Genomic DNA, 19,978 nt, shown 5'->3' on the forward strand with positions numbered 1-19,978 from the left:
AACACCTATCAGACTAACTACAAGCAAAAAGTTTTATGTTAGAAAATAGTTTCACAATTCATTCATATGTTCCAGTTTCTCATGCTTGAGATTGAAAAGTAGAAGTATCAAATTTTTGTATAAATTTGGAATTTTTTATTCTTCTATATTATTTGTTTAATGTCCCTGTTTCTTCTCCTTCCTCATTCCAACTGTGTCATCACTAATCCCTTAAATATTCCTGCCATTGTCAAAACTTATTCTCCTGTTAACTTCATTAATCCTGACAGAATCACAGGTTCAGTTATCCTGCCTTTATTCTCTGGTGAGGCATTATTGCGTGATCATGTGACCAGTTTTCCATACTATTTCTAGAATAAAACTTAAGCTTCTGCTAACCAGGGACTCACTCTTAGTAGTGTAGAGATCTGACAAAAATTTTCTGCCAAAATTTCATTTTCTTGGATACACTGAAAAGATAATACCATATATACTCGAAAATTCGGCATGTTTTTCCTGAATTTTAGGTTGAGAAACTGGGGTGCACGGATTATTCAAGACATTTTTCGTACTGCTCCACATCCAACAATACATCCCATGATACTATTGCATTGTTGTGGCCTCAGCCTGTGATGCATCAGTAGCACGTTAGGAGTGAAGCATTAACATCTTCAAACTTGTTAATTATGGCTACATGTTCTCATTATTGCTCAGACACTGCTGAAGAAGAAGTGAAAGCTATTGAAGAAGCCAAGAATAGTGGAAACCGTGCAGCAGGAAGAAAGTACGACATGAGTGAGAGTTGTATTTGCAACTGGTGAAAAAATAAAACAGCTTCAAGAAACTAATAGTAATTGCTGGGTATTTTGCGGCCAAAAAGCAAAGCATCAGGACCTTGAGAAAAGGCTCTGCGATTATGTAGATCAGAAGTGACAATACGGATGTGCAGCGATGAGTGAAATGGACCAACTTAAAACATTGTCTTGACCCAAAGAACTAGGCATTACCAGTTTCAAAGCGAGCCAGGGCTGGCTATCAACTTCTTTCAACCAAAATGGTTTAGGATTCTGGATGAAAACTACTATTGCTCAGCGGCTTCCAGATGATTACAAGGAAAAAAAAGTGAATTTTCATTGTTATGTGGTAAATCTAGACCATAAACAGTCCTATATATTATCGCAAATTGGTAATGCGGAACAAACGCCAGTCTATTTCCAATAGCCGCTCAACAAGACAGTGAACAGAAAAGGAGAATCCAGCATCATAATACAAACTGGCGGCAGTGGGAAACAAAGAGGTACAGTGATGTGTGTAACTGACAATGGACAAAAGCTACCACTTGCGTGATATTTGTAAGGAAAAATATTCCAAAAATATCAATAAAAGGCATACTGGTATAAGTGAGAGTGAATCCAAAACAGTGGATGGACAACGAACTTATAATTGACTGGGTAACACATGTTTGGCAATGTCGTTCTGGTGCATTACGGAATTTACACAACGTGTTGGTCCTGGACAGCTTCTGCGGACATACAACTAAGGAAGTGCAAGATACATTACAAAAATTGAAAACTTACTTGGCCATTATCCCAGGAGGCCTATCATCAATCCTACAATCACTAGATGTGTGTATAAACAGGCCATTCAAAGCTACACTTGAACAGTGATATACACAATGGATGGCTGATGAAAACCATAAACTCACGCCTAGTGGAAAATTCAAATGGCCGGATTTGTCCCAGATTTGTGAATGGGTGAAAAGTGCATGGGGCTCCATTCGCAACTACGGGTGGAAAAATCCTTCAAAAAATGTGGAATCTCAAATTCACTGGATGGAACAGATGAAGACACTCTATGGGAAGATGGTGAAGATGACAATGGTTCTCTCACTAGTGATGACGATGAAAGTGATGAATTGTGTGGTAAGAGAAGAAACGTACTGGTATTGACTAAAATAAGTTATTGCACATACCTTATTAACAAATTCTTAAACAAGATAATTCATCTTTTTTTTCTATTGTAGGTATGCGTAGAGTCCTGGCTGGCAGTGATCATATTCCCTGGCCACCCGCTCATCCAATGGGCCAGCCGGCCAGCTACACTCTGCTTGTCTCCCGCCTGCCGGCTGGCCAGCTGCATTTTAACGATGTATCAACCTGTACAGCAGTGTTGCTTCAAACCAGTAGTTATTTTACACACTTTTGAACACATTGTAAACTTGGAACAAATTTTTTCCTTGTAAATGAAACAAACTAAAGCAAAAAATAATTTTTTTTACTCTTCCTCAAAATTGGAGTATGAAGATTATTCGAGGGTGCGGATTATTTGTGTATATATTGTATGTAATCTTTCCTACCTGTTAGGCATTTGTTCCCACTCTGGTAATCTGGTCCTATGGATTCTGCTAATAATTATAACAATGCTGATAGCCACTCACCCTGTCAACCTTGTGAAACAAGGTTTTTTACCTTCAACAATATGAATATGTTGCACCCTGAAATTGCTGCATGTGGCAGATACCCCATTCCACCTGCTCCCCACCCTCCACTTCCCCGTACATGCAGCTCTGATTACAGAAAACGTATAATGCCAAAAGAACCGACTCTTGTGATTCATCATTACAGTGCATGACATTAGCACTTTGCTGAAAGCCAAAAAAAACTTCATCTAAAGGCACTTTCCAGACAGCAATAACAGACTGAATAGTACTGTAATGACTGTATAGTGAGTGCTCTTGGGGTTCCATTTTGTGAGAAATATAACAACAACTGCTTTTGTTGATGTTTTATGTAATACATAATTGCAGCAATAATGCAAGGTGAGAAGAGCGATGGCAGTGGTGAAAGAATCACAGTAAGCTTTGGAGAGAGCCTGTATGGGTGGACACTCAGGTGTGTGACCCTGTGGTAGGGTGAAGGAGGTCAGAAAACAGCTGGTTACATTAGTCTTAATGGTCTCTTCAGTGGATGGACGGGAGAAGGAAGTGAAACCATCAAAGGTTGATTAAGGCCCACATGCCACAATAAATTGAGTGGGAACACCAGTAATCAAGAGGGAATGGTTGAGCTCTACAGTGAAGTTTTCAACAGCTTTACCATAGACAGTGATCATAGTTCCACCTCACAAGTCGAGATTATATGTGCAAACAACACCAAACATTCTTTTGTAGTCAGTGCAATAGTTAAAATAGCTCTGATAGCTGCACATGGAATTGAGCCACATTGCCAAGAAAAATGTCTCCAGGAGGGCAATGAAAAAGACAGAGGAGATGCATAAGAGAGTTTGTAGTTCAGACAGGTGGCAGAAAAGTGCTACACTTCTACTGGAGTACTATGCTATCAGTGTTCCATGGAGGCATGAAGGAACCAAGGAGACAGGTCATGTTGCAGGGCTGCCTGCTCCCTCTGGTTGCGAGGATATGTCATCAATACACATTTGTTTTGAATCATGGTTTGTAGAGGTGTCCTGAAACACATAGTCCACCATGGACGCTATGAACATGCACAGTCTGGCTCCATGGTAGCCACCTGGATGTCCACTATTTATTGTCCTTGTCCTTGTCCTCACCCTCCTAATCCTCCTCATGGTACTCATGTTACTCATCCTCCTCATCCTCCGAATGTTTTGCCTTCTTCAAGGGCTTGTATGCCCCAGTTTATGGGATAGATGAGGAACACAAAGTCCTACAACCTGCAACATGTGGCTCCTTCAACCACTGACTGGCTTCTAGTTGCAGGTCAGGAGAGTCCTGGGAAGGGAGCATCCAAAGAGATCCCTCCCTTACAGGGAATGCTGGAGGAGAGTGTTGTTTACCCAGCCAAGGGTTGGAGACTGGTGTTCACAGTGGGTAGGAAGTCAGCACTCCCAAACTTTGTGTGGGCAGCTGTAGGAGGAGGACCTCGAGCCACATGGTGAAGTAGAAGACATGGAGAGTGAGAGTATGGGCATAACAGAGGATGAAGTTATAGCCCTAGCCTACAAGCTAATCACAGTCTTACATGTAGGATGTATAGCACCATATTTGTTCTTGGCATCTTGTCCGTTTGCAAGTCAATCTAGGGGCTGGTATTCTGGAATTTTCTTTTCCCACTGGACAAATGTAGAGCCCAGTGAACAAAGGGAATCATGCTCCCTATAACTGACACAGCCACAGTGATAGCACAAAGTGTGCTCGAATCTAACTTACATCGACGATCAGTATAAATGGAACTGCCACTGCAACACAAAAACATTTGTTCAAATTACAAACATTTGTAGCACCTTGTCACTGCACTGATACACCATCAACTTTATTAGGCAACAAATCGACTTCAAAAGCAAAGATGAAGTTTCCAGTATCCACTGTGTTGTCTTACATCCTCCAAAATTAACATTCATAGGTATACTGCAGTGAAGACTAGACATCAATATCAGTTTAATGTGTGGACTGGAATCTTAGTTCTGGTAGGACCGTATGTTTTCCTACTACAGCTTACAGTTGCTGCCTACTTTACGACAGGCCCCGGCTAATGAGGAACATGTGACTTATGTCTGATGGAGCACCATTACATTCCAGTCTCAGAGTTCTGATTGTACTGAATGGATGGACAGGTGGAGAGAACCAGTTCTGTGGCCGGCACGTTCTTCAAACTTTAATCTTTTGCAGTATTATCTCTGGGGATAGCTTAAAAACTGGTTCATCCATCTGATCACAATGTACAAATGATACATCAATGTGACACAGAAGCCCACAAAAGCATTCAAAACTATTTGAAATTGTGCAACAGTTCACTATTTGATGAGTACATACATGTTCAGAAAGAAGCAGATGATATTTTAAGCATTTATTATAAGTCTCTATTTTGCTGCAAAAATTTCGTTAGTAACTCAAAAACAACAGTTTTTTGAAATGTGTAAACATTACATTTTTTATTTCTTTTTCCATAATACACCTTTCCCCAAAGTTTTTGGAAGTAGCTATGCAGGTAAGTTAAAGACATCAATACAAATATATTTTGCTGCAGATAGAGAATAGAATAATTTTTACTAAGTATGTAGGTGAACTTAATATATTTAAGTACTATATTGGAATAGTGTAGTTTTTCATGTGGTGTTATGGCGTTGGGTAGTTGTACCAAGTTTCTGAGGTCATCAATACCTTTGTAGGGTTTCTATATTGTATAATTTTCTGAGGGAGGTTTATTATTCTTATGTTAGTTTGTCTCCATCCAAAACTCTCAGTCCCTTGCGGCAGTCTCATACATTAAATTAGTGGATATTATGGACTGAAATGATTTTCAAGTGGACAATATTTGTTTCTTCATGCCATAACAGCGAGGGTGTGATGTACCTATCACAGTTTTTAATTTGTTTTCTCTTCCTTTGTGAAGTTTATGTTTCTGTATTCCTTACAGAAATGTGTTACATAGGTATCATATGACCTGTCACAACGAGTTTAATGCTTAACAACTAATTATGTGATTAAGAGGGTGTCCTGTATGTAGGATGTCTGTCGTATATCATAATTACATTTGTGGGACACATTTATAGGGAAATTGATGACATTTAAAAGTTAATAGAAGTTAGTGCTACATCAAACAAACATTTCAGCAATCACATAGTATTATACATAATGAACACGTTTACATGTACACCACGTTTCACTTTACACATCTTTTGGTTTTTGCATGGGAAAGGTTGCAGTCAGACTGTTTCTCTTGGACCATCACACAGTGATTTCTTCTGTGAAGTCTGGAGTCTTGATGCTCTGTCTTTGATGGCTTCCTTTTACACATGCATATTTAGGCATTTGTTTCCAGGGAGGAAGTTACAATATGGCATCAAAATTCAAGATGCACCAGTTTCTCATTATCTATGCACATGTCACGCATTTTGTTCAGCTGTGTGATTGCAGTAGATTAGATTAGATTAGATTAATACTTGTTCCATAGATCATGAATACGACACTTCGTAATGATGTGGAATGTGTCAGGTTAATAAAAGATGTCTGTACAAGAAATTACATTACACAAAATATTGCATGGCACTAATGATTAAGTTTTTTTTTTTTTTTTTTTTTTTTTTTTTTTTTTTTTTTTTACTTAGTTTATATCTAAAAATTCAGCCAATGAGTAGAAGGAGTTGTCATCTAGAAATTCTTTTAATTTATTTTTAAATGTTAGTTGGCTATCTGTCAGGCTTTTGATGCTGTTTGGTAGGTGCACAAAGACTTTTGTGGCAGCATAATTTACCCCTTTCTGTGCCAAAGTCAGATTTAACCCGGCAATGTGAAGATCATCCTTTCTCCCGGTGTTATAGGTATGCACACTGCTATTACTTTTGAATTGGGTTGGATTATTATCAACAAATTTCATAAGGGAATATATATACTGTGAGGTTACTGTGAAGATCCCTAGATCCTTAAATAGATGTCTGCAGGATGACCGTGGGTGGGCTCCAGCAATTATTCTGATTACACGTTTTTGTGCAATGAATACTTTTCTACTCAACGATTAATTACCCCAGAATATGATGCCATACGAAGGCAGTGAATGAAAGTAGGCATAGTAAGCTAATTTACTGAGATTCTTATCACCAAAATTTGGAATAACCCTAATAGCATACGTAGCTGAACTCAGACGTTTCAGCAGACCATCAATGTGTTGCTTCCAGTTTAACCTCTCATCAATGGACACACCTAAAAATTTTGAATATTCTACCTTAGCAGCAGACTTCTGTTAAAATTCTATATTTATTACTGGAGTTGTGCCATTTACTGTACGGAACTGTATATACTGTGTTTTATCAAAATTTAAAGAGAGTCTGTTTGCTGAGAACCACTTAATAATTTTGTGAAAAACATCATTTACAATTACATCACTTAGTTTTTGGTTTTTGGATGTTATTACTATACTTGTATCATCAGCAAAAAGAACTAACTTTGCATCTTCATCAATGTGGAATGGTAAGTCATTAATGAATATCAAGAACAGTAAAGGACCTAAGACCGAATCCTGTGGGACCCCGTGCTTGATAGCACCCCAGTTTTAGGAATCAGCTGTTGTTTTAACATTACACGAACCACTTATTTCAACTTTCTGCATTCTTCCAGTTAAGTATGAATTAAACCATTTGTGCACTGCCCCACTCAAACCATAATGATTTAGCTTATCTATAAGAATTCCATGATTTACACAATCAACGGCCTTTGAGAGATAAAAAAAAATACCAATGGGTGATGTCCGGTTATTCAGAGCATTTAATATTTTATCAGTGAAAGCATATATAGCATTTTCTGTTGAAAAGCCTTTCTGAAAACCAAACTGACATTTTGTTAGTACTTTATTTTTACAAATATAGGAGGCTACTGTTGAATACATTACTTTCTCAAAAATTTTTGACAGAGCTGTCAGAAGAGAGATTGGGCGGTAGTTGTTGACATCCGACGTATCCCCCTTTTTATGCAATGGTTTTACAATGGCATATTTCAGTCTATCAGGGAAAACACCCTGCTCCAAAGAGCTATTACATACGTGGCTGAGAATCCTACTTATCTGTGGGGAACAAGCTTTAAGTACTTTGCTGAAAATGCCATCAATTCCGTAAGAGCTTTTACTTTTCAGTGAGTTTATTATTTTACTGATTTCAGAGGGAGAGGTTGGTGGAATTACAGTTGTTTCAAACTGCACAGGTATGGCCTCTTCTATATTAAAGTGAAGTATCATTTTTTCCCCTCTGACAAATGTTCTGTACAGGCTGATGTTATGATCAGCACAATTAACTCCTCCTGCATTTTCATAGCAAAGATAAATCATTTGAGGTTGTTAGATCATTACTTTTTCTTTTCACTCTTCAAAAATATTTTTCACTATGTGAAGTGGTTTAACTGTTGTGGAGCTGGAAAAATTGTGACCACGCGATTGCAATTTCATCTGGTAACTACTATACTGCTTGGCTTGTGACTCTTGAAATTAATTGTTTCCCGAGCTGATATCTTCATCTTCTTCTTGTTCAGTAGGGGCATCTGATATCAGCTTCCATTCAATTGTCCATGCATCTTGGATTCCTTTATCATATAATTTAATAAGGAAGGAAAATGATGTGATGCAATTGTCAAAACCAGGGGAAAATAGTATTTCCCCAAACTCAGTAACACTGAATAATACTGACGAATGATACTTGCTCTTAAGCCCAATTGTTTGTAGTACTGCAGTATGTTGGTACTTTAATTTGCGCAAGGATACATATTTTTAAAGTATCAAGTCCCCGCAGCTTCAGTCCAAGTTTTGTAGCCACACTATATTTTTTTTCTACAATGAATTGCCTGCACCAATTTTTACTGAAAAATGTCAACATTCTTTTATCAGTGCTGTGATTTCCTTCATGGAGTGTATTGATTGTTTTGGAATCATTTGACAAGCAAGTGAAATAACTGCCTCATGTTAGTCAGCCTGTTTGGCTTATTTAGATCATCACTGTCACGTAAGTAATAAGTCTACATTAGTTATTATGATTCTGAATCCGCAATGGGAAAAAAGTTGCAGCAACATGTTCTGCCGCAATTCTTCAGTATAACTGCTAACTGAAATTACTTCAATAAATGACCTAATTTCAATTGAAGTCACATCACTAAGTCTAATAAACTGGAAACATATTGGTATGTGACTGTAACAGTCATTATTAAAAAATGACCAGATCATTTGAAAAGGTCTTGAATTGTTGGAAACATAATATTGTTGACACCAATCTTAATTAAACTCAGCAAAGTTACCTTTCTCCCAGTACCACCATTTTCATTCTGTATGCTTTCCCTTGCACTTACCATTTCTCCTCTTGCTCTGTTCATTCTCAGTGTGTTCACATTCGATAACTAGTTGTTCTCTTTTAACACATTCAGTTACTCGATCTTCTTTACCAGTTCTCAATTGTTTCCCTTGAAAATTATCTAAATCTGCAATAGTTTCATCACCTGAATCCTCACCAGTCACACCATTTCAGGAATAAGCCAGACAGTGTGCTGTTAGTGAAAGTTGCCTGATGGTGTTCATAGTGTCATCACTCTATACAGCATTTACAAAGGATTCTCTCAAACTGATCCAAATTGAAACACATATATAACAAAAATTATAGTACATTAACATTTACAATAAATGAACTCCCTTTTTTGTGACTGGCACACTATACATAGTAGGGTAATATATAACACTGAATTCTGTGTATCACTGTTGGCAACATACTATTTTAACACAACATAATAAATTGTTTTGTTTCAGGTTGTGGATATAAAACTAACAGATTCAAACAAATAAAGTGTATATTACACAAATGTGTTTGTACAAAATGAGGTACGATTCTGCCTGTTTCGAAGCATGACACACACACACACACACACACACACACACACACACACACACACACACACACACACACACACACATTTATGATGCCAGTGAACTCCACTGGAACAAAGCTATTTTTAGCTACATGTAAAACATTGCTATGAAATAGAGGAACACAAAAAACTAGATCCAAAGGGAATGACAAACTTACCTAAGATAACATGTAGCTTAAACAACAGATGTCCATGCACTACAAGTTATCATCGGGTGCCACAGTCACGCCACAGGTAAGGTCTGGTGGGTATGGTGGCAAAGCTGCGGGGTCAGCCATACCAGGTGCGGTCGGCCAGGCCACTCGGGTGCAAAAAACTACTGGGGTCATATTAATCCAAGTCAGAACTACAAAAAACAGACAAAGAGAGGAGTTAAACAACTATATGTCAGCCCCAAATGGTCAGAATAAGAGACCACTAGAAATGGACATGTAAAAAAGGCTAAAAAAACACCATACAGAAATGTATGTCATAAACTAAAAATTAAATGGTCTTCAACTTATTGCTTTGCAGATAAAACGTAAAAGGCAGTTACAGCCCGCAAACAACGATGGCTAAAAAGGCATTAACGATATGCTGCTGAATTACAATAATCTCACCCCCACTGGTGAGATGGTGAGAAAACACCATCCATGATGCTGGGAAAGGCTTCATAAACTGAACAGTGTTCCCATGAAGCGAGCACCATTGGTGATGGAAAAGGGACACCACTGCCTGACAAACAACAACAAAGACCATCGGGAATATAGTACTTCGTGGGCTGATGTATGAGGACTGCAGCCGCCACTAACACGTGCAATTGGCTGGGTGCAAGGCATTTCACTCGCAAGGACCTGTGTTCACAAGGCACAGTGCTCATGAGGTACTGCGCTCCCAAGGCAGTGCAGTTGGCCAGAACCATCAGGTGTGGTTGTGAGGCAGTGTACTCGGCTAGACACAAGAGATTCAGTGGAGACGTAGTGCAGGCAGCCAGGACATTCAGGGTGGGTCGTGAGGCTGTGCAGTCAAAAGGCCTTCCAGTGCGGTTGTGGCAGTGTGGTCAGCCCAGACAATGGGGTGGGGTCAAAGGCAGTGCCCTTCAGGTGTGGTTGTGAGGCAGTGGAGTCCGCCAGTCCCTTCAGGTGTGGTCATGAGGCAGTGTGATCAGCCAGGCCCATCAGGTGTGGTTGGGAGATGATGCAGTCGACCAGCCCCATCATGTGGGGTCGTGAGGCAGTGTGGTCATGTGGTCAGGCTAGGCCCATGTGGGGGAGCACAGTGAGATGGTGCACTCGGCACAGCGCATCATGTGGTGTAAATGCAGTCAGCATGGCCCATCTGGTGGAGGCTAAGGCGGTGAAGCCAACATGGCCCATTAAGTGAGAATGTGGAGCAGTGTGGTTGTGAAGCAGTGGGCTCTGCCAAGCCCATAAATTGAGGTTGTGAGGGGGGCATTTGGTGAGGCCCATCAGGTATGGACATGATGATGCACAATTGGCCAGGTCCATCAGGTGCGGTCATGACGAGGTGCAGTCATCCAGGCCCATTAGGTGGGGTCGTGAGGTGGCACGGTCTGTCAGGCAAATCAGGTAGGGACAAGAGGCAGTGTGTTCGGTGAGGCACATCTGGAAGGGTTGTGACGCAGTGCGACCAGCAGGCCCCATCAATTGGCATCATGCGGCAGTGCGGCACTGCAATCAAACAAGTATATAAGTTGATGTCATGAGGCGGTGCAGCTCTGCACTCATCTAGGCCCATCAGTTGGGCCCGTCATGTGGTCTGGCAGTGTGGACGGCTGGGCCAATCATGTGGGGTCATGAGGTGAAGAGTTGGCATGGCATATCAGGTGTGGACACGAGGCAGAGCAGTCAGCATCGCTGAACTTGTATGGTTGTGGGGCAGTACGGCAGTGTGGTCTGCAGGCACATGAATTGCGACATGAGGCACAGTGGTTGGCCAGGCCCATCAGGTAGGGTTGTGCGACTGAGTGGTTGGCAAGGCAAACCCTGTGCAGTACTGTGGCAGAGTAGTGGGCCAGGCAAGTCCAGTGGGGGAACTAGGCATAACGGTTGGCCAGGCAAAGGAGATGTGGCCGCTAGGAAAAGTGTTCGGCAAAGACCATCAGGTGGGGTTGCGAGGACGTGCATTTGGCCAAGCCCACCAGGGAGGGGGAGGGGGGGTGGGCGTGAGGCAGGGTGGTCAGCACAGCCCATTAAATAGGGTGGTTACGTGGAATGGCAGTGCAGTCAGGAGACCCATCAAGAGTGGTCGTAAGCTGGTGACACAGTGTGCTTGGCCAGACCCATCAGGTGGGGCAGTGAGTCAGTGCTGCAGTGCAATCGGTCAGACCCATCATTTGTGGTCTTGAGGTGTAGCAGCAGAGCGGTGTGAAAGGCCCATCAGGTGTTGTCTTTATGTGCTGCTGTGAACGAGGGAAAACCGGAGGTGCGCCGAGGCAGATCACTCCTACAGGACCATCAGGAGTGGTCGCAAGTAACAGAGATCAGCCATGCCCATCAGGTGAGGCAGAGAGACAGAGCAGTCAGCCAGTCCAATCGAGAGGCATTGTGGTCAGCCAGGCTCATCAAATGTTGTCACAATCCAGACCAGTCAGCCTGGCCAATCAAGTACGATTGGGAGACATGGCGGTCAGCCAGGCCCAACAGTTGCTGTCAGGAAGCAGAATAGTCAGCCAGGCCCAACAGTTGCTGTCAGGAAGCAGAATAGTCAGCCAGGCCCAACAGGTGCACTCATGAGGAGGTGCAGCAGTGTGGTATGCAAGGTCCATCAGGTAATGCCGTATGGCAAAACGTTCAGACAGTCAGATCCCATGAGGTGGGAGGCTGTGTGGTCGGCGAGGCCCGTCGGGCCGTGTCCTGACGCAGTGCGGTCGGCGAGGCCCGTCGGGCCGTGTCCTGACGCAGTGCGGTCGGCGAGGCCCGTTGGGCCGTGTCCTGACGCAGTGCGGTCGGCGAGGCCCGTCGGGCCGTGTCCTGATGCAGTGCGGTCAGCCAGGCCCGGCGGGCAGTCTCTTCATGAGCATAAGCATACCCCACACGGTTATCAAACATCGAGCCATCTTTATAAATAACCTCCGAGTTATGGCATGCGTCGAGGAGAGCAAGAAATTGGCAGGGCAAGACTGCAGGAGGAACTGAATTTTTTGTCCATCGGGAAAGTTCCAACTGAAGCTGCAGCCAATGAATACACCAAGGTGGTGTATGTGGGTGGACCTGATAAGTAACAGGGGTTCCAATGATATGGCCTGATCGCAGCCGCCGGTGTGGGATATTGACTGTCACATTATCGAAAAGGAGACGGTAGTTAGAGTGATGGGGTGAACAATGGATGTGGGCAGCATGGTTGGTTAGCAGTTGTTGACGCCCTATGTGGAGCGGAGGAACCCCAGCCTCAGCAAGGAGGACTCGTGCGGAATGCTCCTGTAGCCTGCCGAACCCCACAGTGGTGAATGTGGTCCAGCAGTTGCAACGCTGAGGGAGACACTGAGCTAAACTCCACACTCCCATAATCCAGTCGGGACAACACAAGGGCTTTGTAGAGCTGCAGCAGCGTGTAACGATCTGCACCCCAAGTTGCATTGCTGAGGCAGCGGAGGGCATTCAGATGCTGCCAGCACTGACGCTTGAGCTGACAAATATGTGGGAGCCATGTAAGCCGGGCATCAAACAGCAATCCCAGAAAATTGTAAGAGTCAAGAACCCTGAGCATGGCATCCTGAAGATAAAGCTCTGGGTGGGGATGGACAGTTCGACGCCGACAAAAGTGCATAACACAAGTCTTTGTAGGAGAAAATTAAAACCCATGGGCTAGGGCCTACTCCTGCGCCTTGCGTTTGGCTCCCTGCAACGTACGTTCTGCAACACTAACAGTGGAGGAGCTGAAAAAGGTGCAGATATCGTCAGCATATAACGTGGTTGAGACTGACGACCCTGCTGCTGCTGCTGCTGCTGCTGCAAGGCCATTAATGGCCACAAGTAAAAGGGACACGCTCAATACAGAGTCCTGTGGAACGCCATTATCCTGGATATTAAGTGAACTATGGGATGTGCCATTTAAAACGCGGAATCTCCAAACAGATAAAAAGTTCTGAATAAAAATGGGGAGGGTGCCCCGGAGACCCCACCCGTGCAACATGGATAGAATATGGTGCCGCCACATCGTGTCATATGCTCTGGAGAGGTCGAAAAAGACGGAGACGAGGTGTTGGCGCCTGGAAAAAACAGTGCGGATTGCAGACTCAAGGGAGACTAAAGTATCGGCGGTGGAACGGCCCTGACGGAAGCCGCTCTGGCATGGAGCCAGAAGACCCCAAGACTCGAGCAGCCAACACAGCTGTTGACTCACCATACATTCCAGTAGCTTGTGCAGAGTATTTGTCAAGCTGATGGGCCGATAGCCATTCACATCAAGCGGTCACTTACCAAGCTTCAGCACCGGAATGATGGTACTTTCTCGCTACTACGACGGAAAGACACCGTCGCCCCATATGTGGTTGAAGATGGCAAGAACACATCGCTGACAGTCTGGGGATAGGTGTTTGAGCATCTGATTGTGGATGCCACCTGGCCCATAGGCTGTATTGTGGCACTGTGCCAGGGCGCTGTGGAGTTCCCACAAAGTAAATGGGGCGTTATACGCCTCAGGGCGGCGAGAAGCAAAAGAAAGCAGTTTTTCTATCGTGCGGCGTTTTAGCGCGTGAAATGTAGGTGGGTAATGCCCCGATGCAGAGGCCCAAAAATAGTGCTGTGCAAAATGCTCGGCGATTGCATTGGCATCAGTGGATAGCGCCCGTTGATTGTAAGCCCTGGGACACCTGTAGAGTGCTGCAATCCAAAGATGCATCGGATCTTCATCCACACCTGGGAGGCCTTTTGATCAGCCGCCAGGCCTGAGCACGGAGAAGTTTGAATAAAATGAGGTTCTCCAAAGACGGGTACCACTTATTTCGCTGAAGAGCCTGCCGACGTTCTGTAATGGCTGCAGCGACCCCCGGAGGCCACGAAGGCACTGACTTTCGCCGGGGGCACCCTAACGAGCGAGGAATGACACGTTCCACAGTGGAACCAATCGCAATCGCTGCAGTCAGTGCCCCAAGCGCCACATCGATGGTACCCTGGGGGAGAGATTCAACAGCGGCAGTAGAGGAGAACGTGTCCCAGTTTGCCTTGCTAAATACCCATCTAGGCAGGCGTTCATGGGAGCGATGCTGGGGTAGTGGAAGGGAGATGGGAAAATGGTCACTACCACACAAGTCGTCATGGACTCTCCAGAGGACCGATGGTACAAGCCCTGGGCTGCACAAAGACAGGTCTATGGCCAAGAACATCCCATGCGCCACACTGAAATGTGTGGCGGCGCCAGTATTTAAGATGCAGAGATCGAGTTGGGAGATGAGATTCTCAACCTCTCTGCCTCGGCCAGTAACCTTTGTTCCACCCCAAAGGCGATTGTGGGCATTAAAATCCCCCAGGAGAAGAAAAGGCGTGGGGAGTTGGTCGACAAGTGCAGCCAATTCGGTCAGGGAGACTGTACCATCTGAAGGGAGATAGACACTGTAGACGGTTATGTCCTGGGGCGTCCTTACGTGGACGGCCACAGCTTCCTATATACACAGGTAAGGACGTACACGCAGGCTCCACCTGACACACAACTGTAAGTGCTATGATTGCAGTAATAACCCCTTTATCCACGAGGATTGCTGGGAACCAGGTTTCCTTGAGGGTAATGCAGAATGCAGGTGTCATGCTTAGAAGCTGCCGTAGCTCAGGGAGATGGGTAAAGTAACCGCCACAATTCCACTGGAGGATTGTACAAAGCGTGTGCTGTAGGGGCATGAAGGCACAGAAAACGCAAATTACTTCACAGAGTCACATGTTGCCTCCGACTAAGTGACTGACGTCGCAACTGCCACCGTTTCTGAGACGGCGAGGTAGAGATCATCACGGGACGCAAAGAGCTCGACCTTATTCTCAGAGGCTGAGGTGGCAGGAAGCAGTGGAGCGGGAACCACTGGGTCCTTAGGCTTCTTAGAGAGATTCCTGTTCTCTCTCTTGTCTTTGGCAGGAGGATTCGATGCTGGGAGGACTTTCCTGATGCATTGTCAGGAACAGAGGAAGAGCGTGAAGCCCTTCGACCAGCTGCTGGTGGCTTCCTCAGCCACTGGGTAGCGTCTTGCGAGACACTGGTAAAATCCTTGGAAGGGACTCACCCAAGGGACCACTTCCGAACGAGTGAGGCCTGAGCAGGCTGTTGCCTCTCCAGCCGGACAGACAGAGCAGGCTGGTGCCTCTCCAGCCGAGCAGCCAGAGGAGGCTGGTGCCTCTCCAGCCGAGCAGCCAGAGGAGGCTGGTGCCTCTCCAGCCGAGCAGCCAGAGGAGGCTGGTGCCTCTCCAGCCGAGCAGCCAGAGGAGGCTGGTGCCTCTCCAGCCGAGCAGCCAGAGGAGGTTGGTGCCTCTCCAGCCGAGCAGCCAGAGGAGGCTGGTGCCTCTCCAGCCGAGCAGCCAGAGGAGGCTGGTGCCTCTCCAGCCGAGCAGCCAGAGGAGGCTGGTGCCTCTCCAGCCGAGCAGCCAGAGGAGGCTGGTGCCTCTCCAGCCGAGCAGCCAGAGGAGGCTGGTGCCTCTCCAGCCGAGCAGCCAGAGGAGGCTGGTGCCTCTCCAGGCGAGCAGCCAGAGGAGGCTGGTGCCTCTCCAGCCGAGCAGCCAGAGGAGGCTGGTGCCTCTCCAGCCGAGCAGCCAGAGGAGGCTGTTGCCTCTCCAGCCGAGCAGCCAGAGGAGGCTGTTGCCTCTCCAGCCGAGCAGCCAGAGGAGGCTGTTGCCTCTCCAGCTGAGCAGCCAGAGGAGGCTGTTGCCTCTCCAGCCGAGCAGCCAGAGGATGCTGGTGCCTCTCCAGTCGAGCAGCCAGAGGGGCTGGTGCCTCTCTGGCTGAGAGGTGTGGATGGATGTCCATAGTTGTTCGGGGTCCGCTGCTCGCAAATCGGGTGTTTTGGGAGCAGTGGAAGAGAGTGTTGCCCCTACCAGCAGTGGGGCAGGTGTAACTTTACTGTTCTGTGGGCCAACTGAGAAGGGAGTCTTGCAGTAACTGGTGGCGGTAGAGTTGCAGCAGCATAACTTCTCAACAGAGATGTGGGGTTGAGCCGTTCTAGCTTCTTCCTTGCCTCTTGGTAAGTTAAATGTTCCAGGGTCTTAATTTCTTGTATCTTCGGCTCTCTTTGGTAGGCTGCACAGTCTGGCGAGTAGTGAGTATGATGGTTCTCACAGTTAATGCAGGTGGGAGGCGGAGCACATGGAGCATTAGGATGTGAAGATCGTAAACAATCACGACACGTGTGGCAGGCAGTGCATCTGGAGGACATATGTCCTAACTTCCAGCACTAGAAGGATCGCATAGGGGGCGGGACATAGGGCTTGACATCGCACCGGTAAATCATGACCTTGACCTTCTCAGGCAAGCAGTCACCCTAAAAGGCCAGGGTGAAGGCACCCTATTATCCTTGGGCCCCCTAAAGACACTACGGGCAAAGTGCACACCTCGTCGTGCCAAATTCTCCCGCAGCTCATCATCAGAATGTAGCAGAAGATGTCTATGAAAGGTAATCCCCTAGGCCAAACTTAAGGACTTATGGGGAGTGACGTTAATGGGGATGTCACCGAGCTTCTCACAGGCAAGTAACGCCTCTGACTGTGCAGATTAAACGTCTTGTATCAGAATAGTCCCGTTCCTCTTATTGGAAAAAGATGCCACTTCCCCAAACTTATCTTCAAGGTGGTGAACAAAGAAGAGAGGCCTAGATTTGGTGGTGGTGGTGGTTGTTGTTGGGATGTTTAAGGGGGACTAAACAGCTAAGGTCATCAGTCCCCCATTCCAAAAACAGGCGAGACGAAAACGTGCAGAGCAGGTAAAACCCCAAAGGATAGGAGACCCCCCCCCCCCCCCCCCATAACTGAAAGATCACAAATGCCGCAAAGAACACTACAGACACAAAGAGGACAGATGAACACCACACAGTAAGAAACAGAAGAAAAGAAGAGGGCTGGAGACTGGTTGACTGACCACGAGAACAAAACAAAGGGAGAGAGTCAACCATCCGACCCTACACTAAAGTCTGCAAGCAACGATGAGTGACTCGAGGACAAGAGACACAGAAATGGAAAGGTGCAAAACCTCCCTAAATGGAACCATAGAAAGGACTACCATGGATAAAATTTAAAACATCGTCAGCCATGGAGGCATCGTCGCATAAAACCAAAGGCAAAGTGCCTGGGAGATTAAAAGACTGCTGGAGGGTACGAAATCGGGGACACTCCAAGAAGATGTGGGCGACCGTCAGCCAGGACCCACACCGACACGGGGGGGGGGGATGCTCCTCACGCAAAAGATAGCCGTGCATCAGGTAGGTATGTCCAATGCGGAGCCGACACAGGACGACAGAGTCCCTGCGAAAAGCCCACAGGGAGGACCGCCACACATCGGTCGTCTCCTTAAAAGAATGCAATTTATTCGGCGACGTCAGGCTACGCCACTCATCATGCCACATCCCGACCACCTTACGGCGCAACAACAGCTGCAGATCAGGAGCTGGGAGGCCGATCTCAAAAGCAGGGGCGTCGATCCCCCTTTTAGCCAGCCTGTCGACACATTCATTGCCCGGGGTGCCAACGTGACCTGGCGTCCAAACAAAGACCACCGAGCGACCAGAGTGGGTAATAGCAAAAACAGACTCCTGAATAAAGGATACCAGAGGAGAAGAGGTATAGCAGCAGTCGATAGTCTGGAGGCTGCTCAGAGTGTCACTGCAGATGACAATGGACGTACCTGAGCATGAACGCATATGCTCAAGAGCGCGCCAATGGAAACCAGCTCTGCAGTAAAAATACTGCAGCCAGCTGGCAAGGAGCGCTGTTCAACATGGGCAGCGTGAGCAAAAGCGTAGGCAGTACGACCATCAACCAGGGAACCATCAGAGTAGACAGTCTCTCGGCCTGAAAATGAGGCGAGGAGCGCAAGAAAATGGCGACGGAGGGCCACAGGCGGGACCGAGTCCTTGGGTCCTCCTGCCAAGTCCAGGCGGACGGACGGCAGGGGCATACACCAGGGAGGCGTGGGTGCATGGACCCGGAAGGGAGGCAGAAGAGAGAATGACCCCAGTTCTGAGAGCATGGACTGGACGCTAACAGCAATGGAAAGCCCAGACCTAGGTCGCCATTCGGGCAGAGGAAGGACCATGGTAGTGAAAAGCAGGCAATGATTGGGATGGCCCGGCGAGCAATTCACGTGGACAGCATAGTCGGCGAGCATTTGGTGGCGGCAAATACGCAGCGGGGGAACCCCAGCCTCCACCAGTAGACTATCCACTGGGCTCATACGGAAAGCGCCAGTTGCAAGCCGAACCCCACAGTGGTGTATGGGGTCAAACAACGTCAACACTGAGGATGATGCAGACCCATGGATCAGGCTCCCATAATCAAGCCTGGACTGCTCAAAGGGTCTGTACAATCGCAATAGTGTGCAGCAATCTGCACCCCAAGTTACGTGGCTCAGGCAGCGGAGGGCGTTGAGGTGCCGCCAGCACTTTTGCTTCAGCTGATTAATATGAGGAACCCGTGTGAGCGAGGCATCAAAGACGAGTCCTAAGAAGCGGCTAGTGTCCACCACTTCAAACAGGTGGCCATCGAGGTAAAGTTCAGGAGGAGGGTGGACCGACCGACGACTGCAGTAGTGCATAACTCTAGTCTTGTTTGCTGAGAACTGAAAACCATGAGTCAGAGCCCATGATGCTGCCTTGCGAACGGCTACTTGGAGCCCGCGTTCGGCGACTCCTGTAGTCGTTGTACTAAATGAGATGCAGAAGTAATTGGCATACAAAGTAGGAGACACTGACGACCCCACGGCTGCAGCCAGACCATTAATAGACACTAGAAATACGGAGACACTCAACACCGAGCCCTGCGGGACCCATGGAACCCATTTTCCTGTATATAAGATGAACTAGAGGCGGCACTGACTCGCACCCGGAAAGAGTGGCGCAATAAAAAGTTTTGAAGAAAAGCTGGGAGCTGACCACGAAGACCCCACTCATGCAATGTATCAAGGATGTGATGCCTCCATGTGGTGTCATATGCCTTCCGCTGATAAAAAAATACAGCAGTGAGATGCTGACGGCGGGCAAAGGCCATACGGATAGCAGATTGCAGCTGCACCAAATTGTCTGCAGCAGAACGGCCCCGACGGAAGACATCCTGGGATGGAGTGAGGAGACCGCATGACTCAATGACCCAACAGAAACGCTGCCCCACCATACGTTCGAGAAATTTGCACAAAAGGTTGGTGAGGGTAATGGGACAAAAGCTGTCCACCGCCAGAGGGTCCGCACCGGGCTTCAAGATGGGGACAATAACACCCTCTCGCCATTGCGATGGAAACACGCCCTCGCTCCAAATGCGGTTAAAGATGGTGAGGATGTGTCTCTGGCAGTCCCTGGAGAGATGCTTCAGCATCTGCGCGTAGATGCGATCTGGTCCTGGTGCTGTATCAGGGCAATCGTTGAGGGCAGCGAGGAATTCCCTCTCGCTGAAAGGAGCATTTTATTTTTCAGAACGATGGGCGCAGAAGGATAATGGCGTTCGCTTGGCT

At 46.4% G+C, this 19,978-nt stretch overlaps 1 protein-coding gene across 1 annotated transcript; it reads left to right on the forward strand.

The window, feature by feature from the left end:
- Positions 1-665: 665 nt before the first annotated feature.
- Positions 666-16,296, forward strand: LOC126321784 (fibrous sheath CABYR-binding protein-like). The gene is made up of 2 exons (XM_049994217.1): positions 666-774; positions 15,611-16,296. The coding sequence occupies exons 1-2, from the start codon at positions 666-668 to the stop codon at positions 16,294-16,296; spliced, it is 795 nt and encodes a 264-aa protein (XP_049850174.1).
- The last annotated feature ends 3,682 nt before the right edge of the window (positions 16,297-19,978 follow it).

The sequence above is a fragment of the Schistocerca gregaria genome, unplaced genomic scaffold (genome assembly GCF_023897955.1).
Source record: "Schistocerca gregaria isolate iqSchGreg1 unplaced genomic scaffold, iqSchGreg1.2 ptg000769l, whole genome shotgun sequence".
NCBI lineage: Eukaryota > Metazoa > Arthropoda > Insecta > Orthoptera > Acrididae > Schistocerca > Schistocerca gregaria.